The sequence below is a fragment of the Gouania willdenowi genome, chromosome 22 (assembly GCF_900634775.1).
Source record: "Gouania willdenowi chromosome 22, fGouWil2.1, whole genome shotgun sequence".
Lineage (NCBI taxonomy): Eukaryota > Metazoa > Chordata > Actinopteri > Blenniiformes > Gobiesocidae > Gouania > Gouania willdenowi.
Genome location: NC_041065.1, coordinates 6,029,217 through 6,054,049, shown reverse-complemented (window position 1 = coordinate 6,054,049; position 24,833 = coordinate 6,029,217). Strand labels below are relative to the sequence as shown.

The 24,833-nt window shown below is 39.2% G+C and overlaps 2 protein-coding genes across 9 annotated transcripts in view; both read right to left on the bottom strand.

The window, feature by feature from the left end:
* Positions 1-309: 309 nt before the first annotated feature.
* On the bottom strand, positions 310-16,314 carry sdsl (serine dehydratase-like). Of its 2 annotated transcripts, XM_028437411.1 has the most exons (12): positions 16,250-16,312; positions 14,106-14,224; positions 13,866-13,985; positions 11,857-12,020; positions 11,756-11,792; positions 11,548-11,687; positions 8,254-8,342; positions 6,961-7,194; positions 6,760-6,890; positions 3,824-3,910; positions 3,656-3,753; positions 310-719 (listed from the first exon to the last, which is right to left on the bottom strand). In XM_028437411.1, exons 4-12 carry the CDS (start codon positions 12,001-12,003, stop codon positions 711-713), a joined length of 972 nt encoding a protein of 323 aa, XP_028293212.1. In that variant the 5' UTR covers positions 12,004-12,020; positions 13,866-13,985; positions 14,106-14,224; positions 16,250-16,312; the 3' UTR covers positions 310-710. The 2 variants fall into 2 exon arrangements, with proteins under 2 accessions (XP_028293212.1, XP_028293211.1); XM_028437410.1 differs by lacking the exons at positions 13,866-13,985; positions 14,106-14,224 and having other exon boundaries at positions 16,250-16,314.
* Positions 16,315-16,671: 357 nt separating this feature from the next.
* LOC114455968 (apoptosis-stimulating of p53 protein 1-like) overlaps positions 16,672-24,833 on the bottom strand; it is an 84,179-nt gene continuing 76,017 nt past the window's right edge. For 3 of the 7 annotated variants that reach the window (XM_028437341.1, XM_028437342.1, XM_028437347.1), the window contains 2 exons: positions 21,555-21,754; positions 16,673-17,444 (listed from right to left, as the gene is read on the bottom strand). In XM_028437341.1, coding sequence (XP_028293142.1) covers positions 17,403-17,444; positions 21,555-21,754 — 242 coding nt within the window. In that variant the 3' untranslated portion in view covers positions 16,673-17,402. Of the gene's footprint in view, positions 17,445-21,554; positions 21,755-24,833 lie in introns of all 7 variants that reach the window. The other 4 variants (XM_028437344.1, XM_028437345.1, XM_028437343.1 and 1 more) reach the window with 3 other exon arrangements.

Genomic DNA, 24,833 nt, shown 5'->3' with positions numbered 1-24,833 from the left:
CAAAAAACTTTAACAAAGCACCTCAAGGAAGAAAAAAAAGAAAAGAGCACAATGTATTTGGTTGGCTTGTATAAAGTAAAGAAAAGAAATGTGCATGTTACACAAACACTAAACATTTGAGATATGTATGGAATAATTAATGAACATTCATTTGCAGTAACAACTTTAATGCTTCATGTTTACATTTTATTTAATGTAACATTTAGGCTATAGCAGAACATTTATGGATGTATCAGTTTTACCATTTGACAACATTTTATTCTGGGAGAAAATATCATTGGCAGCAAAGGACTAACTTATAGTGTGGCTATAAATGTACAGTATGTACACAGCCATTAGCAACAAAACTTATGATGTGTAAGCAAAGCTGGACTACTTCTTAATATAAAGCTGGTAAAATTGGTGTAAAGTAAGAATAAATATGTGCTCTAAGTTTGTTGTTAACCACACTGTCAAATTTGAATGATTAATATATACATATAAACACACTATATGAATGTGTTTAAAAGAAAATGGCTGAATTCACTTTACACAGACTTAAATGTGCAGTTAACATTTCTGGTGCTGGGTGGATGACTGGGAGTTTGGGACAAAGTGTCTGGGACTATCTGGGACAAACATTTTTATAATGTAACACACATATCTTACACATTCTCACTTACCACTATCACATTTTTTCTTTTCATCCTCTTCTTGTTTTCATCTTCTTTTCATGAGCCCTGAGGGATATATCCGCTTAATTTTTTTGGTGTGTTTGATAACATCAGCACGTTGATGCAGGGACTGGTAGTAGTGGGGCCCCATTAGGGAGGTTCCTGACGTATTACTGTAATGTGTCCGGGGGGTTTCAAGTTGTGTCACTGATATCTGCCGTCTGTCGGGGCCCCCTACTAGCAACTAGCCAGTGACTACTCAGAAAGGGCCCCATGCAGGGGATTTTCGATGCGATGTCGCTGCAGCATCTCAAAGCAGTTACATTATTTTGTCATTGAAATTGACTGTCAGCCATCCGTCGGGGGCCCCCTTCAGCTTGGGGCCCTAGGCAATTGCCTGTGTTGCCTACCCTGTTGCAACGCCTCTGGGTATACCTATGATGAAAATTACAGGCCTCTCTCATCTTTTTAAGTGGGAGAACTTGCACAATTGGTGGCTGAATAAATATTTTTTGCCCCGCTGTATTGGACAAAACCCGGGGGTCAGGCTTAATTTCTGTCTTTTTAACACAGACTCGGGTCGGACTCTGCGCGGTGAAGATGATATGTTTTGATTAGCGCGAGATGACGCATAACTGTTTGCTGAGGAGGTGAATGGAAGCTTTCCTCTGGTACATGAATAAATGTTGTTATAAAATGTATAAATCACTAGTTTTTGACTCGTGTTGCTGTGTGTCACATGTACAGAGCAGCTCTTTGAGCCGTTTGTGTTGCAGCATTAAACCTCTACGTAGCGTCTGTAGCATCACACGAAGCTGCCGTTCTGTTTACAGTTTAATGCAGAACAAGTGGCTTTTAAACAAAGCTGAGTTAATAAAAAACTCACCTACATGTGCTTGCTGTGCACAGATGTGAATAGTGTGTCGGCAGCAATGGACTCAGGATTAAAGAGAGATCGGCTTTATTCTGGTTCAGGCCGTATTCTGTCGGCTACGGGCTAGGTCAGGTCTAATTAAAGCTAACATCTGAGGCTCTGCAGCATCAGTGAACATGCCCGTGATGCAGAAAGTTTTGTTTCCCTGTTTACACGGACACGGAGCGTTTTCAAAAACTAACATGTTCCCGACTAATTTTAAAATATCTGTTATCAATGTGCCACTACCTTAAGCTCTCTATCTCAGATCTGACCCCAACAACCTCTCACTCTCTGGTCATATGCTACAGATCTGAGCTGACGGGGGCTCAAAAGCACCACCCTACACCTTATGTAAAACAATAGACCTTTTTCACACTTCCCCATTTCAAACCAGAAGTGGTGTGCAACAACTTCCTGTTGCTATAGCGTTAGACAGTGACAAAAATGGCTCAGTCTCAGCGTGTTTGCACTTGTTCTGTTCCTAGTTGCTCTTGTGGGGCAAGAAAACAGCCGTACCTGTCTAACCACACTTTTCCGACGGACCCAGACTGAAGGAGGCAGTGCATCTAAGCAGTTAGGAGGGATGAGGGCCCGTTATTCTGTATAAAGCCAGGGAGCAATTTTGTATGCAGCCGGCACTTCACTCAGGAGGATTTAGTCAGCAGATCCAGTTACCATCAGTCAACTTAAAAGTGGAGCTGTTCCATCTCTCTTTCCCTGGAATAATTTTATTGCACCACCAAAGAGGCAGTCTGCCTTCAAGAGGGCTTCTAAACGGCAGCAAGCTAGCCAGGCTAAAGCTGCTACGGCACATCCACTCACAGATAAATAAGACAAACACATATCAGAATGTTAAAATATAATTTAAAGGTCTATAACATGCCTCTCTTTAAACATTTCAAATATTTTAGCACAATGTTTATACGTCATATGTTGTAGCTAGAGGTTAGTTCACAAAAGTACTTCTTTTCTTATCTTGATAGCTGTGGATATATTATTTATGGAAGAACTTATACCCCTTATCAAGTTTATTTGTTCGGGTATTCACCATTGTGATTACCTCCGCATCAGTGAACAAAAAATCTGGCAAGTTGGGCAACGCTGTTGAAAAAACAAGAGCCATTTTCATTTTGACCCTGCAAAAACAGGAAGTTAATCGCGATTGATTAATTAATTACAGAAATATAAAGCAGTAAAGAAAATAACACAGTTAACCTGAGGAGAAGTTGTTGGGGTGCTCTGTAGGCGTTGATTTTTAGCTTTTGGATAAATGATTGTAGTGGACAGTCGACCACTCTCAGTGGTACAGGATGTGGGCGGGGCTAGAAGCGGTGTTACAGATAGCATTGTCTGACCCAACTTATCAACTGCTATGTAGAAAGACTATTTCAAACTAAATTCATCAGTTTAATCAGTTGCTCTGTTTATTTCATGCCACTGATATTTTAACTATTTTGCACTGTTCAGTTTCCACTTTTCTGGAATTTCTGTATTAAGTGCTGGTTTTTGTTTCAGAAAGTTTACAAAAAATCCAGAAAAGCATGAATATAGCTTACTTAAATTTAAGTTTGTGCTTTGTGAACAATACAATCATAATATTCTTTATTCATATTACATATTATGCTAGCATCAGTGATGAAAAAAATAAACAAGTTTGGTGTTTAATCATATTTATTGTTTTCGTTGATTCAATCATATACCAAAATCCATTTAAATTGGAAAAATATTGCTTCTTGTATCAAATATTGTCAGAAGATTAATCTAGATTAATTAATTCCACATTCTCTAATTAATTAGATAAAAAAATGTAATTGAGTTCCACCACTAAATAAAACATGTCAAATCTACAGCACATACAGCATGTAGCCATTGAACATGAACAACTCTGAAATGGAGACATGGCTTTACATGTTATGGAGTGAAACTGGGATGGAAACTGGTTTCCTCTGAGAGGAGCGAACCATGACATGAATGTGATTCAAATCATCATATTCAGTAGAGTCTATTTGACTTGTGAGCTGTTGATTAGAAACATCTAAAGCATTTCTACATCATGTTTCCATTAGATTTCACTGTGAACTCAAACCTGCAGTTTGTGTTTGAGGTTGATCAGTTGTTCCAAGTTTATGCTCCCACCACCACACACAACCACCACCAGGGGGCCCAAAGGCACAGGTAGACGACCTGGGATGATGAGGGGCAGAGGGTCAGTGTCAGAAGATCCTTTAGCAACATCTCTGCCTCTGTCCCTTACCTTCATCCTGCAGCTGCTTCACCAGCCCACTGTAAACAGCTGCTAACGCTGCTCCACACGCTAACTCCACCAGCACTCGCTCCTCATCTACAGCAGAACATCAGCAACGACATCACCAAGAACATCAGCAACCACATGACTGTTGTTGCAGTTTTTGATGAATGAGAAGGAATCAGCTTTAGGGTTGCTAGTCAGATGCTGACGCAAGGTTTAATAAGTCAAAGGGTTTTGGGGAACAGACCGGTCTGGGATTAAGAGGTAAACAGCCTTCAGTGTGTGTACAGAGCTGCCAAGCCTCACGCTTTGAGAGTGACAGTCACGTAATTTGACGCATTCTCACACCACACACACTTGACATTTCTCAGGCTTATATTTCCCCATTCAGTACTCTTTTTATTTTTTTCACGATGATGAACTTTAGTCCTCGCGGCCTGCTGTAGCTCGAGTAACTCTGATTGACTGACCGAGATAACCTATGTCAGACCAATCCATGTCTCCTTGTGCCTAAATTTTTCTAGAAGTCAGACATCGTCTGAGATGGTATGTAACTACCCAATTATGTTCACTGTTTACTGTATATTGCTCTCTCTCGCTGTGTGTGTGTGTGTGTGTGTGTGTGTGTGTGTGTGATAGTGTTAGTTTACTCGTCTAAAAAACTAACCCCCCCTCCCCCCAGTGCAGCTGTGTTAGCGACTGTCTGTTAGAGGTTCAGTGCAGATGTTTGTCTGTTCTGTAAAACTCTGCATGTGTTTCTCTTCTATAACTAACTCTCTGTCACTGCGCTGTAGCAGAGATCTGCTGCAGCTCACGGGGCTGTTTCCATATTCTTAAAGAGACAGTGTCCTGAATGTGATTTAAAAACTTTCAGCAACTCAGAGCTGCCCTGAAAAAAGCAAGGCAGATTTGGACAGAAACCGTCCTATTGATCTGTTGATGCCATTGATCTGAGTTAATACAGTAACCCAGTCTGTAAATCAGTCGATCAGCACCATTTTAAGATGATCTACTAACCAACATCCAGCACGTTTGACCTCCTGAGTAGCGCTGTGTCACCACACGCATCGATCAGCTGATTCTGGCCTGATGCCCCTTCCATCAACGCGATACAAGAGTTTGACGGTCAAAATATCACTGAAGCAGTGCGTCCATAGCAACAGAGCTGTGTACACAGCATCCTCTCCCCACCGCAACGTCACCAAACTCCAAACACACCTCTGCAGGTGTGAAGTTTTTTCTCTCCCTCACACACACACTCACACTTTATTTTCTCATTCAGTGGCTGTTAATATTGACTATTGTTTTATTTGAATTGTTTTCTTATACTCGAAAGTTTAACTGGAGTCTTTTTTTCCATTGTTGATGTGTTTTGTGTCCATATTTACTGCAGCAGATCTCTGCGTGTGTGTTTGCACCTGCTTGTCAGGTGTAGTATTTTTCCTGTGCTAAAACAATCAGAGTAAACAGTTCCAGATTTCATGAATTGCATTGCTCCCACTGCATTTATTTATTTGCAAGTCCTGCTCCCACCTTTCTGCACGCCTTACAAGATCTGGTTTAATCCCATCCAAGTAAATAACTTTATAACAAAAACCAAGGACCGTCGGGATGTAGTAAAGAGCATCTCTGAGAAATGTGCACTGAAACCAGATTCTATTGCTTATGCACAGCCATAATTTCTATATTATATATACTGTACACTACCAGTCAAAAGTCTTAGAACACCACACTCTTTCCAGTTTTTTACTGAAAATTATTCAGTTTATTGTGTCATTGCACTCTGAAATGAAAGCATAGAACAAATAAGCAATTTGAGTTGAAAAAAGGAATCATGGAATCCATGAAGAATACTGTTCACCTGATGCTCATGAGGGTCTGGTACCAGTGTTCCAACACTGCTTGTATGCAGACAGAGGAGGTTGTAAATTGTAGAGAACAGCTTTAAATTTTTAATCCACTCCGTGTTCCCTGAAAAAGGCCTATTTGTATAATTCTGAAATGTACATTATTTTTCAGTTTTGGGAAACCAAACATTTATTTAACCTCTAGATGTTCAGTATTTACCTTTGTACCATTTCAAGCTATTCAGTGGACTTGCACGACTTGAACTGCAATAAATAACTGGAAAGATTAGGGGTTCTAAAACTTTTGAACAATGAATTAATTTATATTCCTAAGATCCAACTACATCGATCTGTGCTCTGCAAGTTGTCATTTCAGAAAACGTTAATGGATCTAAAATTGTTTTAAAAGGTATTTAATCGAGTGTATCGATACAAAGAAAAAATGCATTAGATTTAAGCACGGCAGACTTTATATGGATGTGTTTTAAAAGTACTTTAATAAGTCGGCCGTCTGTGACGTCACGCGATGCGTGCCAGCAGACAATAACAAAACGAAGAAGCCGGTAAAGGAGAAATGGATCAATAAAATATTCTAAAGGAGTCACTCACTGTGTCCACCATCCACCACCATTTCCTTCAGACAGCGTCCACTGCAGCAGCAGCGGCACATGTAGCATTAGCTCGTTAACACTAGCTATCCAGAAGCCTCTAAATTAACAAAGATCATCCTTGAATCGAATCGGCAACAGCGAATCATGATTCAAATCGAATCATTGCTAAAACTAATCGTTACACCACTAATATACTGTACAGTGTAAGTGACTATATCTGATCTCAGGGTCACGCAAGGTGTTTTTGGAGTTTCTGTTGTTGTATGAAACATTTCATATATTTTTGTTATTTTGAGACTTTTTCAAATTCTGTATTTTTTTCTGTTAGTTGTGGGTATTTTTGTTGTTCTTTTGTAGATTTTCTTTGTCCTTTTGTGTATTTTGATATAGAATTTGTGTGCTGTTTTTGATAATTGTGTGTACATTTTGAGTCATTTTGTGCGTTTGCTGTGGGGACGTCTGCTCTGTGTGGTCCGTGACTAACCTAGGAAGGTGAGCACAGCCTGCAGAGCCTGCTGGTCGCTCACCACCTCTGAGATGATGGTCACCTCTCCGCTCTGGCTGTACTCCAAGGCCTGCCGACACACCGTCTTGGCTCCAAGACATTTGGCCTCGCTGAGGAGAGGCAGAGCTCGGGTTACGCTCACAGACGTTCCTCATGTGACTCACGTGAACCAAAGCTGACCTGCTGATGTTCTCCAGGGTCACCAGTCTGCCTGCTTTCACTGCAGCATTAAAGCAGTCTGCTCCTACCGTCTCCATGGCAATAACAGGCACGTCCATCCAGCCCACGTTTTGGAGGCCCTGCACCACCCCACACAGGAGGCCCCCCCCGCCCACAGACACAATCACAGCTCCAGGCTTCGCAGTAGGACCCAGAGCAGCAGCCACCTCTACCATCACACTGCTGTGGCCTTTCCTGAGAAGAGGAGCGGCTCACTTTACATCCCAGCATCCAGGGCCAAAGCGCCCCATTATGGGCCCTGGGTACAAACCATCTTGTGGGGCCCCTAATGTAAGTTATGTACACTTGTTTTTTTCGCCCGGAAACTATACTAGTATTCTTGCATTCTTATATAAGCTTTCTTTTGTCTTCACAATAACCTAATGCAGAGGTTCCTAACCTTTTCCAGGTCGTGACCCCATTTTCATTTCACAAATGTCGGGCGCCCCAGAGACATTTTTTAGATATAAAAATATTGATATAATATATAATAATATGATAATCTAAATATACCTATATATTTTTTTAATTCATTATCATTATTTTAATATTTTTAACTTGGCACCTTATTATTCATTTGCACCTTGTTATTCAGTTTACCTTACAACCTCTGTGTTTTCTGCGTGTGTGTATAATTATTCTTATTAGTGCTGTTTTTATTTATTCATTCTTTAATATGCCGCTACAAAGGTTAACAAAAGGTAAATATAGAATAATTAGAATCACGGGGACCCTCTGGCCACCTAATTAAGACTTGGTGGCAGGAAAAAACTTGTCTTCAAAATCTTTTTTTCTAAATAATTTTACTTCCAATTAGGATTTGACGTGCAAAAGGAACGTTCCAGCATTTAGATGCACGTAGTTAATTTAAATCGAAATAATATATTACCTGTGTTTTAAAGCTCACCTCTGAAGAATTGAGTAGCAGTTGCTTTCCCTCATTTCATCTTCTCTCCCTCTCCTTTTTTGGCGTTTTTGACCTGGTTGTCCTTTCTTGAGTAAAGACATGGTTTCCTGCTGCTGTCTATCTTTTGATCCTTGTACATGTGGGTCATACCATTTGCACTGTTTTAAAGGGGGTGGTAGCTAGGGCCCCAAGGCAGCACGAATAATAGCTTTTTAATGCATTTTCGTACACACACATATATATATATATATATAAACGATTTCTGGGGGCCCTCTCTGTTTGGACCCTTTACCCCCCCAGTCCGATGCCCATGCCAGCATCCCTCTGTGCTAACACACACATCCTACCAGAGCAGCGGGTGGTCAAAGGGGGGGACGTAGGTGAGTCCCTCTGACAGCGACAGCCTGACAGCCTCAGCATCAGCATCATCCCACACCTGGAAGGGTTAGGGCCAGGGTTGGGGTCAATTACAATTTTAAATTACAATTACATCTTCAATTATCAACTCATCTACGATTACATTGACTGGCATTTTTCCCAAGTGCAAATAAAATTACAGTTGTTATTTTCCCCCAACTGTCAATTACATTCTCAATTACTAAAGTCCAATCACAATTAATCACAATTACTGAGCCTTTAATAACAAATGATATCTTATGATAACAGGTCAGTTTTGACTCATGCTTAAATCAGCTGTAAAATACACTGAAAAATATTATCTATCATCCAAATTGTTTCTCATCTCTTGGTTACCTTGTTAGGCTTTCTTATCCATGAAATATTGGTATTAATATTTATGGTGAGGGTGTAGGATCCTTTTCATCCTTGTCAGTATACCCCCTAAATGATAAAATTATCCTCAAGACAACTGCCCGGTAAACTTAATATGAAACATGTTTTACTAATTGTTAACTACGTATGTGTAAGCCATAGAACTGACATGGTTCCACAGGGATGCATTTAATTAAATTGTAAATGACAGTTTTTGTAGAATTTTGATGCCAAATACAATTTCATTTTCAATTCAATTACAATTACAACAGCAACACATTTTTTCCATTACGATTACAAATCTAATTACATCATAATTGAAATTAATTACCAATTTTGCGATTACAATGATAACTGACCCCAACTCTGGCGAGGGCCATTAAATCACAGCTGTGCCCGTATTCACAAAGCTTCTCAGAGTCTCTCAGAGAGTTTCTAACTTAGTCTAAAACCTACGAGCAGGAATTTTAGTTTAAAAGTGATTCAGGAAGTTTCTGAGAGCAACTCTGAGCAAAGAGGGACAGAAACATTTATCTTAGTGAGGAGGTGTGGTATGATGTGATTGGGGGAAAATAAAAAAAAGTGTAATGTGTAATCATGAAATTAATTCTTTTCAGCAAAACAGTCATAGGGCGATGTTGTTTTGAATGGGCTTTTTGGGGGGGATCATTTGCGATGGGCCTGGTGGTTGTCCCCCGCCCGTGGTGGGAGGGTCCCTGTCTCTCGTTCTGGATGCGCTTTGCAGGGGGGTGTTGGCTCTGTCCAAACCTTCAAAACCAGTCAAAACATACCGTGGCTCAGGTGGTAGTGGGTCGTCTTCTGATCGAGAGGTTGGGGGTTCGATCTATGTGTCGAAGCGTCCTTGGGCAAGACACTGAACCCTAAGTTGCTCCCAGTGGTCGACTAGCACCTTGCATGGCAGTCCTGTCCCACTGGTGTGTGAATGTGAGTGATTGGGTGAATGAGCTGATATGTAAAGCGCTTTGAGACTGCTTCAGTGTGGTTATAAAGCTCTATATAAATCAAGTCCATTTACCATTTAACATAATTCCAAACACAACTCAAATAGTAATTAACCAACTTAGATTTATAAATTCATTCAACTATTGAAAATGGGTTAGGGGTGGTCTGTTCAAAAATACCACTGTATACAAGAACCAAATAAAAATCAATCAATAAACTTTTTCCTTTGAGGTTTGGGTCGCACTCTGGTCCCGGGGCGGGGGGCTGTTGGCTGGTGGTGGGGGGCGCCAGTCGGGTTTGTTTGGAGCAACGGTGCTTGGGGGTGGGGCCTTGGGGCCCGGGGCGGCGCTGTTGGTAATAATGATTCATTAATAATGTTTCATTTATCATTTATTACTCCACCTCACCTGACTATTAATAATGTAATATAGACTGTGTACTGTATAACTGCTTTCATTCTGTACTTTGTCTGTTTTTTGTTGTTGATTTGGTTTTGTGTTTTTACTTATTTGACTTGCAATAAAAAATAAAAATAAAAAAATGAATAAAAGAATAGTCATAGTGGTCTACTTACGGCTATAGCTGCTGATATCGCTTACTTTGATATTAATAATTGTATGAATGTTTTAGAGTTATATATGCTCTTTTAGTTAAGTATTCAGGGGTGGACGTCACTGGGACGAACAAATCACGCAACAATACAAGGCTGTGAAAGTGCTGACGGAGCACTATTATTGCTATTACTATTATTGCTATGCTACTACGTTACCACGCTGTATGGGAAAAGTACACGTATCGCTGATAAAGCACAACCACAATTATTATCCCTGCACGGTCAAGTCCGTAGCGTGTTATTAAATCACTGTCGTTAAATGTACAGAGGATATATGTTCTTTCTCTCTGTCTTTCTGTCTCTTTAAGACACACTAAGACTTTTTATCCTGACTCTTCCTAACAGTTTTTCATCTTCAGAGCTCTTTTAGGGCCTAAGATGCTTTGATGCTTTGTGAGTAAGGGAAAATTCTAAGAAAAATCTTAAATCTTAAAGGGGCAGTATTATGAATAATTAACTTCATAAAGGTTTTGCTACAGTGATAAACATTCCTTTAGCCTCATTCAGAGGACCAAGGTTGAAAAGGTTCTGGTTCCTCTCTCCCTTGTTATTCCACAATTTGTAAAAAGTCAGCTCCAAACGGGCGAGTTGGATTTTTCCACCCTTATGCGTCATAAGGTGGAAACTCCTCCTCCTGACAATCCTGGCTCCTCCTACCCTATTAGAATGTGAGCTCCTCCCTCTGAAACTACCTCACAGGTAAAACAAACATAGCAAAGGCAGGTTGATCTCACAGTTAATATATTAATGTTCAGTTTAAAGATAATCCGAAGAGCAGCATGAACGCTCACAATCAGTTTCATTTTTAGTAGCAGTTATACCACCTTGTATTGTCTTTATGGGATGATCTGACGTATTTGTGACCCAATACGATGCAGCGGTTGGACAAAACAATGGACTATCATCTTAAATTCATTATTCCTGTGGTTAGAAGAGGTAAGGAGGAGAAGGAAGACTATTAATGATTTACTGCTGCTACTGCTGTGATAAACACACATGCTGAAGCAGTGTGTCTTTACACCCACTCATACATATGCATGAATGCATGTTTTTAGGAGCGCTCTGAAAGTGACTTTTCAGAAGACTAAAACTCAAGAAAACAGGTGAGTTTGGGAAAATAAACCTTGAATTCTATGTTGTTGGAGTTCTTAGAACAACTGGAGATGGGTGAAATATAGCATAATACTGGACCTTTAAAATTCTACATTTTATCTCAGAGCTACTTTTAGCCTTAGGATGCTTTGTGAATACGGGCCCTGGTCTTTTTCTCACGCTCGCAGCTTTCTTTCGTTACCTCTCCAACAATCCTGACGCTGGCACCGTGATCTCGGAGCCTCTGGACGACATTCTGGGGGGACGAGGCAGGGACCACGATGGTGGCGGGCAGGGACATTCGCCGTGCTACATAAGCTGCAGCCACACCAGCGTTCCCTCCTGCAAACACCACACCCGTCAGTACACCGTCAGTCTGCTGCTTCCTCTGCAGCGCGCTGCTCCATCACCTGAAGAACACACGATTCCTCTGGAGTTTGTAGCGAGCTGCAATGACACATGGAAAGAATGGATTTGGTGGTTTTCACTGGGAACATTGGGACATTCCCACCTGCTGGCAGAGGTGTCCGATGCCACGGATCTTGAAGGATCCAGAAGGCTGGGAGTTCTCCATCTTCAGATAGGTAGGGGTTCCCACCAGCTTGGATATGCTGATGCTCTCCAGCAGGGGGGTGTTGATGTGGAACAGCTCTGCCATAATACCACTGTTTAGAGCTGGAAAACACAAGAAAATACACAAACCAGCAGAGGTGAGTATTTTTCTAAATAAGTCATTTCACTTGTACTGAAGTACATATTAAAAGAAGTAACGTAATTCATTACATTTCTATAACCAATCGTTCCTGAGTAAATAATAATTTTTTTAATTATTACATAATATTACGTCTATAATTAAATATGAATTGGTCACAAAATCAAGGAAATTGAAAGTGAAGATGCTGTTGGGATTGAAATCTGTCACTTATTGCTTGGATATTGTCAGTTTCTTACATATTTTGTATTTTATGAATACAAAGAAGCGTAAACTAGGGAACAATAATGTTAAAATTACTCGTTTTTCTGCATAAAATCTGTGGCCCACGAGAAATTAAACTGCTCCATATTTGGCCCCTGAATTAAAATGAGTTTTACACCCCTGCACTACACATCTCTGTTATAGATCTATATCAATGGATTACACATATATGTGTTAGAGATCTATACACTACACCATAGATATCTATAGATCTATGGACTACATCATATGTATGTTATAGATCTATAAACTGCATCCTAGATGTTACAGATCTATGGACTACATCATAGATATGTTATAGATCTATGAACTACATCCTAGATATGTTATAGATCTATGGACTACATCATAGATATGTTATAGATCTATGGACTACATCAAAAGTATGTTATAGATCTATGGACTACATCCTAGATATGTTATAGATCTATGGACTACATCCTGGATGTTATAGATCTATGGACTACATCATAGATATGTTATCGATCTATGGACTACATCCTCGATATGTTATAGATGTATGAACTACATCATCAGTGTTGGGAACCTTACTTTAAAAAAGTAATTAGTTATAGTTACTCGCTACTTGTTCCAAAAAGTAACTGAGTTAGTAACTGGATTACTCTATAAAAAAGTAACTCATTACCAAAGGAAAGTAAGTATTTGTTAAAAAAAAAAGTTGTTATATGTCAAAGAATTCAGATTTTTTAGTAGTTTTCACAGGTCAGTTGTAAAGAGTAAAACAGACAGGTGCTTACACATAACCTTTGATATTTGTTGCATATCAACAGACAGCAAGAGGTTAATCCTGCACTTAATCTTGGAAAGTAAACAGTTAAGTGCATTTTACTTTATAGCAAATTAAATCAAACTCTCACAACCTGAGACAACTGGTCAAGTAAATAAACCTGTATTATTTTGTTCACAACAAAAGTAAATATTTAAACAACAATAAAGGGTTTAGCTAGTCGTATTCTTAATTAAACAAATCAAACTAAATAGGCTGGAAGACACAAGCTGCTGTATTTATTTATCTCTATTAAGAAAACAGTTTAACAAGATGGAATGCGTTTAAAGATTGAACTTTAGCTCCTAGATATTAATTTACCATCCAAACACTCCTTATAAAACACTCATATGTATCAGTCATGTATCCGACTAACCCATGTAGCCTAACTCTCCTTCCCTTCAAACCACTGGTTGTATCTAAGAAGCAGCAGCATTTCAAACTTCTTGTTGGTCAGTCTGTTCCTCTTTGGGGTGAAGACCAGCTTACCCAGGCTAAACAGTCTCTCTACGGGGGCACTGGATGGAGCGGCTGCATTGTATTTTAGTGACATTTTCTTTATTAGTGGGAATCCGTTAAGAATGTCCATCCCTTGTAAGCCTGATTTTAAATAGTCAGCAACTTGGCTTTCCACAGAAGCAGAGGTGTCCTCATCCTCAAAGGATGAGTTGGTGCTGAGGCTGTGCATTGGTGCGTTGCTACCTGTTAGCTGATCTTCATCTTGGGCACATTTCTGGCACTCCGCTAGCAGACTTGCCTTGGCGTTGTTCTTTATTTCCTGCGTCCGCAGCCAACGTAGTTTAAATCTGGGCAGCGTCACCACAGCCAAGATGACAGTCTTGCTTTCCAGCACCTCTGAGAATCTGGTTTTGATTGACTGAAATGAAACACACACACACACACACCATGAGAAGAGATAAACATTTCATTTTATTTTGATTTCATAATTCATAATTAATACGTATTCAGTGTATTTGAAAGAAATACTAGCTCTTACCTTGACAACAGCCTCTGGAAGGTCACCAAGGATTTGGAGGCCACTCTTTAAGTCCAGGGTCTTGGAGATCAAGGTCTCCAGTGTGGGTAGGAGGGTGCCATAATAACAGTTGTCTTCACCTTGAAGAATGTCAAGGGCTACAGTCAGTGGCTTAATCACTGTGCAGTATTCCCTGAGGAACTGGTAATCCCGATCTGTGATGGCCTTCAACCCAGTTCCATCTAGTTGTGCATGGCACAAGGAGCTTTCTTTCAAGGACTTCATCCACTATCTCTGCAGCCACTGTGGAACGGCTGGCTTTATTCCACAAAGCTGTGCATTTGGAGGTGGCACTTCTGTATACAGCTTTTATGTCTGGCCTTGAGAGTAGCCACTTGTCCACATCAGAGCATGAAATAAGGTCTGCTGTGTGCGATGCACATCTGTGGTGTGGCGGTAAAGTCACAACATCCACTTCCATACCCTCTTCCACATTTATGTCTTGTAAGGCATCATGAAGGTCAACAAAAGTCTCATCATCATCCTCCTCCCCCACAGTCATCACCCTGAACAGGCTGGTAAACTTTAAAGGCTTTCACAAAGTTTGAACCATTGTCTGTGACAGTAGCTGTGATTTTGTTAGAAATACCAAAGGATGAATGGATATTGTCCAGTTCATACGTATGATGGCCCTTAAAATGTCTTTCTTTCGCTCTAAGCTGTGTGGATCTAACCAGTGAGCGGTCACACCGAGGTAACTGTGCGCAGTCCAATATAATATGGATAAACCAGGCATAGCTAAGAAGAAAAGACTTTGCAGCTTCAACAAGCAGTGGGAGGCAAAAAAAGACGTGGGTAAAGCCAGTCAGCGGTGACGCGACAAAAGCTTTTTGCACTTTGTGCCGACGTGAGTTTTCAATTAGCCATGGAGGTGAAAATGACCTGACTCAACATGCATCCACAGAGATGCACAAGAAGGAAACAATAGCTAAAGATGCTAGTAATATTAGTACATTCTTTGCCACATCAACAGCAGAAAATGACCAGATAGCTGCAAGTGAAGCCGCGTATGTGTACCATACAGTTAAACATGGATTAAGCTACAGCAGCACGGACTGTCTGGTTACGCTCAACGGTGCACTGTTCAATGACTCAAACATTGTGAAGAAGATGCACATGGGACGAACGAAAGCTGAGATGATTACTAGGAATGTTTTGGGACCAAAGACTGTGCGGGATATATTGGATCATCTCTCCTCCACTGAAGGTGAGCCTGTATATTTCTCAGTTGCAACTGATGCCACAAACAAGGGAAATAGAAAAATGTTTCCAGTGTGTGTCAGATATTTCTCCGTGTCTGAAGGAGTTCAGTGCAAGTTACTGGACTTTTATGAAGACAATAATGAAACTGCTAGTGGCATTTATAATGCACTAATAAACTGCCTGGAAAAGCATGAGCTGGACACCAGTCATATCACTGCTTATGCAGCAGATAATGCTAATGTCAACTATGGGCCATAGTTGCAGCACCGAGCTAATCAAGAATGAACTTCAGATATCTGTGAATTGTGACTTGCCATACAAACACTTTTTCCGGGTTGTGCAAACAGACAAACAACTGTTGGAATTAATCCAGAGCAGCAAGAAATATCCTTGGAAGAAGTAGACTTGGTGAGTTTAAAGTTCTCTTCAGTTGCTTTTGAAATGTTTTTATGTATTGATTGTGTTTATTATATGTATGTGAAGGTCCAGTTAATAATAATAATAATAATAATAATAAAGGTTTGAAATATTAAGTATTATCAAAATTGTGTTAAATATAGATTTTTTTTTCAATGTCATTGTATAAATTAAGAAATGTCAGTGTTATGTGGCACTTATTACGGGTCAAAAATTTCTGTCCCTTTTTTGATCTTGGGAAAGTTGGCAACCCTATAGACTAGATATGTGATGTTAGATACTACACAAACGTTTACGTCATTGACGTAGAGCTGGAAGTGTCACAGAGGCTGCACGTGATTGGCTGAGAGCTGCAAACACCAGTCCACATTAGCTTTAGCTTAGCTTCATGAACATTGTTGAACCAGTGATATAAGAGCATAGATATCATATGATAAGCGCCTTTATTATATATGTCTATGTGTAAGAGGATCTCAGGGACTTACGATCAGTGAGTGTTGTGATGGCAGCAGTTTAACAAACGCTCAGACTGATGCGGCCATTAATGATGACGTAAAAAGATAAAAACAAAGCGTCCCTTCAAAATAAAAGCATCGCCGACCCGTCAGAGATAATAACAAAGAGTTTAATATGTTTTCTATTTGAAAGACTGGGGTAAATAACACGATCATCGTGTGTGAGTGAGCTCTGATTGTTCTCCACACTTTACTGTGAAAGTGTCTAAACCGTCGGTTGATTAAAATAAAACCACAGCATAATTTATGAATAAAAGCGTCATGCTTTAATTCTACAGCTGTGGATATATTTAAAAATAAAATCATCTCCATGTTTGCACTTCTTTATTAAATCTACAGTAAGCAGCTCTATAGTTACATCAGATAATGCTTTATTTATTTTACACAGCATGTTTTCTCTCAGCCTTTCTGTGCGCTAGATGGCAGCAGTGAGCTATGCAAACATTGTACAAAGCAGTAGCAAAAATACCTTCATTGATCATATTTGGAGTCAAGAACGTTTGGTTTAAAATGACAGTAAATACAATGAAGAACAAGTGAAATGTAAAGGGGAACTGAGCTTTATATCCTGATGTGCTGTGAATATCTCCTTCACTTTGGTTTCTGATGATTTCTTTTGATGTGCTAAATTAAAAATGACTCCTGAAGTCATTTTAAAGTAAATCCCTCAAACACTGGTCATATCTTAAAGCTCATTATTATCATTATTATTATTTTTTTTTATTAATAATAAGTTACTTTACATCCAGGTGTTCACAAACTTTGGGGCAGGTGAGTTCAGGAGGACAGGCAGGCAGGAGAACGGCCTTGCTTAACATTGAGCATTAAAAACAGAAAAATGGGATTGCATATTCTTATTTTAATGATTTTTGAAGAGGATTTTTTTTTCAATAAGGGTTGGAAATTTTGCTACAATGGGGGGGGATGCTCCTGTGTTCACTCTGAGGGTTTAGTTAGTCTCTGCCTCTCCCTCTCTCTCATGCTGCTGGAATAACGAAGATCAGAGCTTTGTATTGGACATAGGAACTCTCTCTTTCTTCTTCTCATTTCTTCTCTCATCACATCCTCCTCCTTGGGTTCTTCAGATGTTCTTTCTGGGAGAATGGCACTGCCTGTTGGAGCGTCATGCCAGGGAGCGTTGTCTGGGTTTGATCCTGGGATACAGCTGCACAGGCAGAGCGACACACAACCAAGGTGTTACTACAACGTGCTGCTTGAGCCACAAAACTGACTCCAAACACACACAAAATAACGACAAAAACACATGAAGATGAGAGAAAAATATACAAAATGTAAATAACAACACAATAATAGCTGTAGTTTAAGTCAATCACAATCGAGACTTCATTTCACTCATTCATCGTAGTTTTTTCATCACTGACGACCAAAATCTTTCACTATGTTAATACTTTCATTTTCATCTTCATTCATTTTCGGGTATCGAGCACTTGAACACTTCCAAAGTGTTCCTGCTCTGACGTGAGCTGCTGACTCTGCCCCCAATCCAGTGGAAATCTGCAGAGGTGTATTCTATAAAGGAGGGTTAACAAACTCTGAGTCTATCCATAAACTCTGGGTCAACATACCCAGCGATGGGAAACTCTGGGTATCGGATTCCATTAAAGCTGGTATGAAGTGGGTCAGTCAACCCTGAGTATGTAAACCTTGGGTTACTGACGTGCACGCACGCGATAAAAAAGCCATCATCAATGAATCAGAGACTACTCGAGCTGCCATGGCAACCACCCGGAAGAGAGTGATTTATTCACCCTGATGGGTGAAATAAGCTGGCATTTGAGGAATGTGAGCCTGTTCTAAATGTGCGTTCACACTGAACACACCTTCAGTGACTATAGCGGCTTAAATCATCCGTGATGAGTCGTGCTTTTTGGTCCCTTCATCACTTTATCGTTTCAGTGACGTAACGAGCGGTGAATAATATGAATAAAATGTGTCTGAGACGTGTCAGCAGCATAGGATGGCTGCATAGAGAGCCCTCCTGTTACACTGGATATTAAGACAGTGACTGCCGCTTGAAATCACATAATTTATATTGATTTTTAATGTAATATTGTCGCCAGAGTCATCTCAACGTCCAAAAAATATGTCATAAAAAATAACTGAATCAGGACGCGAATCTGCGACCCACCGCCTTGGAAAGCAGTGTCATAATTCACTGCGCCTTCATAACTTCCAAGACATGTGAGCTATAGATGAAACTATATTACAATATAATATAACAATATAAAACAACAATTGAGCCTCAAACGTGGATTCATTTAATCCTTTATATTATCCACAGGTTTGTATTCAGGGAACTTTACTACAGACGTCAGTAGATGTTTTAATGCAGATCAACCTCTCAGTGACTTTCACTTAATGATCTGTATCCACAATATTAGAAAGAAAACTACCATTTGCACAAAAAAAAAAGTAAAGCAACACAACATTAGAAATGATGTGAGCACGTCACTGGTGTGTGATGTTACAAAAGTGTTTCAGAGAAAAGTGTCAAGGTTCAGGTTCATTTAAGTGTTCAGATGGGCGGAGCCAGGTAGAAACCCAGGGTTTCTCTAATAAAACCTGCCAGTTACCAGGTTTAGTTCACGGACAATGTTGCAAAGGAAACATACACAGAGATAAACATACCTCGCGTTTAGAAATGGGATAGTCAGAGTTTCCCTCATTTGAGCCCGAACATACTCAGAGTTTGAACATAACCCGCTTTATGGAATACCCCTCAGCTGTGGATGCAGCACAAGTTCTCTGACAAGCTTAAATGGAGTACGCCATTGTTACTGCTTAGCTGTTAGCACGTAATCATTCAGACCAATTTATTTGGCAACATTGAGTTCAAAGAAAAACTTAAACAATTCTGACATGCTTTGCTTTGAATTAGGGCTGGGATAAACAATTCTTTTTTTAACGATTAATCTAGTCATATAGTATTTTTTCGATGCATCGATTAATTTAAAGATTCATTTTTCCAGTTTGATTCGATTCAACTTGATTTGATTATCGATTATCTCCCCATTAATTGACTAAAAGTATTTTATACATGTTGATTTACATATCTAAAATGAAAACAAAAAACATGAATTCCTTAACATTGCAATATATGTGTATTGCTCTTCAACTCAAAATAAAGTTCAAGTAAAAATATAAAAGTACAAAATAATGCATTCAGAGTCAGAAGTAGCATTAAAATAAACTTTCCTTTTACCTTATGAATTGTGTGTGTGTGTGTCAGTGACGTGTAGTCAGGGTAGGCAAGGTAGGCAGTGCCTAATTGATATTTTGATTATTTGTTTTAATTATAATACAATTATAATTTATTTATTTTTCCATTTCCAATAGCCTACAGTACCTATAAGTTTGAAAGTGTCAGCATTTTGTGCTTTTCATTGCCCAAATGACATAGCATCGCTATTTCCTGGTAGGACAAGGACGCTGCACAGTCTCACTCCGCTGTAAGGCAGGAGGAGGCCACACCCCCTCCCAAAAGCATGTTGCTGTTTGTATTTTCCACAGTAAATGGTACAAAACGAAGGATTGGCTTTGTGGATGCTCCTCACTGAGGCTGTTCTGAGTTGTTGTTGATGTTGTTGTCATTTTCTCCGTGTTTGTGTGTTTCCAAAACAAACAACGGATGTGCTGCCGTGTCATGAGATATATCTTGTTGGGAGAGTATGGAGGCTATATTGAATAATTGTTTATGTTTCTTTAATGGTGTTTTACAACCTTGATTTTGTTAGATGGCTAAATACTTGTTCATGTGGATCTTATTGGGTTTTTTCTTTCTTATTATGAATTTTATATTTTGATAAGCGCATTGAGATGACTTTGTTGTAAAGTGCGCTATACAAATAAAGATGAATTGAATTAACACTTGCCAGCAGAAACATATGGAATTGTCATTGGTCTTGACATTGGTGGTCTCGATTTGCAAAGCCCTGCCTACCCAACCCTAGTGCTCATGGCACGTCACTGGTGTGTGTTGTCCTTTAGGAAGTTTAAGGGAAAAATAAAAGGTCAAATTGCAGTGTGCGCGCGTGTGGCTGCTGTTGCTGCAGCCGCTGATGTCACGGTGGGTGTTTCCTCTTTGTTCCGTTGACGCGCTGCCGTCCGGTCACACCCGGGATAAAGGACGAGGGTTACGGGGAACAGCTACCTTCGATGAACAAGTGCGTGCCTTCACTGCCTTGCACTTTCGAAACTCGGAAGAGCCACTCCCGTCAGTTATTCTCCGGCGCCGCCATTTTTGTTTTGATCGGACGACGCATTGGCGTGCACACTTTGCATTAACGTAATTTTTGCATCGACGTCATTGGATGATTTTGTAATTGAATTCTATTCTCATTGACCCCTTATTTATCAACCTTGCGTAAAAACGGGTGCACATTTGAGAAACCATTGTGTCGTACAACAGGACCAACGTGTGTTTTATGAAACATTGGTATCTGACCGATCCCAGCGTACAAATGATTCGGTGTTGACAATTCATATTCATCGCCTGAATTTGATCGTCATTAACATGTTACACCCTCCTGGTTCGGAGGCCCCGCCCACTGAGGTCATACAAGAAAAGAAACATTTCCAAGATGAAAATTGGTATCGTCACATCTGAGGTGGAGGAAAACAAAGATGTAATTTTTAAATGTGTGAATTAAAGGAGCTTATTTAAATGCTCTATGGAAGGATCAGCTACTGAGCAGGTGACGTCTGTCCCCCTGTGTGCACTAAAAAACAACTACACAACAGTGATCCTGTAGAGACACACGGATATATGACGTTTATATCGACCTCAGTCCGCACGCTTTAGGCGATAAATATCAGATTAAAAGAAATAAATGATCAAAACACTTAAAAAATGCCTTAAAATGACTAAATGTTGTCCTTTTTCTTCCATTTAAAAGCATGAATGAGGTCCTATTTCCTTCGTACAGCACATCAATGGGGGCTGTACGGAGGAAATCCATTTTGATCTGTCTGAATGTGTGTCTGCTGTGTTCAGTAAAAGTTTGTTCAAAATAACAATTATTTGGTATTTTGGTCATTTTAGGTTTTTCTGAGGCATTATAAGGGAATTATTTAACACAAGTTTGTGTTAAAATTTGTTCAATTCAACTATGTGAAGTGTTGGTGTTAAACATGAAACACTTTTGTGTGTAGCATTGTGTGTAACATTCTGAAAATGTAACACAATATGAGTCTGACTTGTTAGTGTTTCAAAGAGTTTCCAACCCTAAATAGAAACGTAAAGATGCACACTCACCCCCAGCAGGTTCCTGGGTACGTATCCCTCTCGCTCGTTCAGCCTCGCCCACAGCCACTCGGTCTCGGCATCATCGCGGCGCCGTAGCACGGTGAGGGCGTCGCCCTCGCTGAACGACAGCTCATCGGCCTGCTGGGAGCTGTAGTCCCACAGAGCGTAGACGGACCCTTTGTTCATCACACCCAACTTTTCCTGTACACCTGCCGGACATAGGGAAAGAGCGCTATTGTGGTTATCAGTGATGGGCAGTAACGCGTTACTGTAATCTGATTACTTTTCCCAAGTAACGAGTAAAGTAAGGGATTATAATTAAAGACACAATAATTAGACTACAGTTACCCGTCTCGCTACTGTTTGTTGGGCGTCTCGTGTTTTATAGCACATTGTAACCCAGTCTTTTTTCATTTTTTGCATTATAACCCAGTCGGCCACCGTACTCTCAAATCAATGATGTAAGCAGCGCGACTGAGATTTGTGCCACGGGAAACTGAATTTGAAAAGTTGGTATTGAATTTCAAAGTAACAACTTGAAATTGTATTTACTGTTTTGAAACTGAATTAGTAACTTGAAATTGTATTTTTCTTGTTTCTAGTTTATTCCATTAATTCAATGTATTTCTGCTTCTCAATTTCATATTCACTGCACGCAATTCAATTTCACTACACCGAGACACACTTCTGGTCCACGAAGTTGAGCAATCAATCACTGATTCATGAAACTCATGTTTACCTCTACAAAAAGTCTTTAACGGCCCGTTGTGGGTGTGACCATAGATATATATATGATAAAAGCCTTTATTATAGATATCTATAAAGCCCTGAAAAAACTAGTAGGTTTGAATGGAAGTTATGTTTAGACTTTGCTTATAATTTATTGTTTTAATTTGAAGTATGCGTTTATGTTCGCCTGTGTGTGTGTTTATATATATATATATATATATACAGTAGCTATGTTTATGTGCATATATATACAGTATCTTTTTTTTCCTTAGCCAAAGCTCACAAAGACACTTTAACTGAAATGTCCCATCGCCCCAGATTTATTAGTTTTTGTAGACGTAACCATGAGTTCCATGAATCAGCGATTGATTGCTCAACCTCGTTGACTGGAAGTGTGTCTCCGTGTAATGAAATTGAATTGTGTGCTGTCAATCTGAACTTGAAATGCAGAAATGTATTACATTTTTGGAATGTGCTAAGATGAATTTTTTTCAATAGTAAAAAATACAATTTCAAGTTACTACTTTCAAATTCAATACCAACCATTCAAATTCAATTTCTAGTGGCAGAAACCACAGCCCACACAAAAAATCATTGGTAAACAACGCACACGCGTCAGAGAGAATGTCTAAGCTGCTTGGAAGTACCGACATTACTTTGAGTTTGACTCCTTAAAAAACGACAACATTAGCATCCGCTGTGAACTCGTGTGTGCGTGGGAAGAAAACTTGTATCTACATCAAAGTATTCCAATCAAATCTGCTAAACAGGTAAAAATAGATTTAACAGCGACAGGAGTTAGTGCTGCTGAACTGATGAAGCTCGTCGCCAGTTATATTATCGAGAACGTGTTGCCAATTTAGTAGAAAAAATACCGGCCAAAAACGGCATCAAGCTGCCACAGAGAACGTCTGAAAAATGTTTTATTTTATTAAAATAAAATCAGTAAATAAGTTTAAATGTTAAACAATTTTATTCAAGTCAGAAACTGTTGCATTTCATTTTGCATGATGCAAAGTGTTAAAGAAATTGAAAAATAAAAGATTTTAAAAAGAAACTGTTTCATTTGATTTAATCTTTAATGTGGAACATGCCAAAAGAAAAGAATTAGGCTGACAGGTCTAATGTTTAATATTTTGTGCATCGCATTTTTGAAAAGTACCTTAATCACATAAAGTAAAGTAATTAAAGAGTAAATAAATCCCAAAATCACTTTTTTGGGTATGAAGTAGTGCTGTTGATTAATCCTGGTCCAACTCTCAACATTTAGTCAAACTATTTCAATTTGTCATATTTAGTTGTAAAATGTCAGAGTGACTGCCCTCTATGAGTTTAGACCAGGCTATTACAATAGATTATTACTATTGGCTGAGAACAACATCATGTGATGTTTTGGGACCATCTTGCATTGCAAACAATCACTGTTAGCCCCGCCCTTTTTATAAAAACGAGCACCTGTGGGCTCTACAAACTGTGGTGAGTAGGTTGGATTAAGAGAAGAGTGAATAAAGAGGTATATTGAGTAGGGATGTAACGATTCACTCAACTCCCGATACGATTCGATTCACGATACTGGGTTCACGATCAATTCTCTCATGATTTATTCTACAAAATGGGACTGTAGACAAATTTTTTTTTGGGAAAAAAACTAGAAAATACTTTACTATTTTCCTTTTATTTTTCATTGTCAAAAGAATTCCTTGATAAACTATTCAAAACAATGCAATTTAACTAAAAATAAATCTTGAATGAAATAAATAAAGGAATAATACAAATGAAAATGAAGCCTATTCATTTAAATTCTGGTTCTATAATAAACAATGCAAAACTGCATAATAGTTATTTTTCTTTTTAAAAGTGCAACTGAAAATGTATTTTGTGCCTTAACAATTGGACTTTAAAAAAAAAAAAAAACCGTCATTGCACTGATTTACGTCATATTTGTTTGGACCAGCAGAGGGCGTTGGTAACCCAGTGGTCGGTTGGCATGCAGATATCTTGCAGTGAAGAAGAGAAGCTATGCTAGCAGACAAAGCTAATAGAAAACCGTGACTTTTACAGATATTCAAGTAATATTACAGATATTCTTTCGGTGCTAAAGGGGCAATGAATCATTTATTAACATATTTAAGAGTAGAAGGCGGCCAGAAAGAAAGTATTAGCAGACTCCGCCCATCGCCTACACTTGTGGATAGCGGTTAAAAAAAGTACTGCGATTCAATTGTCAGAAAATTGATATCAACCGTGATATCTATGAATCGATTTTTAACTGCCTTACGGTTAATCGTTACATCCCTAATATTGAGTAATGAGTAGCTAGTTAGCCGAGCATAGATGGTTCATTGGAGATTTTAGAATATAGACTGGGTGGAGCCCAGGAGCCCCGCCCATAATAATTACATTTTTTGAGTTTCCCTCCTAGTGGCAGGTCAGGAGAAAGCAGAGGTTTAGTTACTTTTTAAAGTACCTAGTTATGTTTGAAAATAATTCATCAGTAAAGTAACTGAAATACTTCCTTAGAGGTGTAATCACTAACTAATTACTATTTTCAAGTAACTT

What these genes read in the sequence shown, in the direction of transcription:
- sdsl (XM_028437410.1), bottom strand. Translation starts at nt 12,003, where the DNA reads ATGGCAGAGCTGTTCCACATCAACACCCCCCTGCTGGAGAGCATCAGC. An exon ending in TCGGACACCTCTGCCAGCAG is followed by an intron (nt 11,793 to 11,856) that starts GTGGGAATGTCC and finishes GTGTCATTGCAG; the next exon opens with CTCGCTACAAACTCCAGAGG. An exon ending in GGCTGTGCTCACCTTCCTAG is followed by an intron (nt 3,911 to 6,759) that starts GTTAGTCACGGA and finishes GTTCTGCTGTAG; the next exon opens with ATGAGGAGCGAGTGCTGGTG.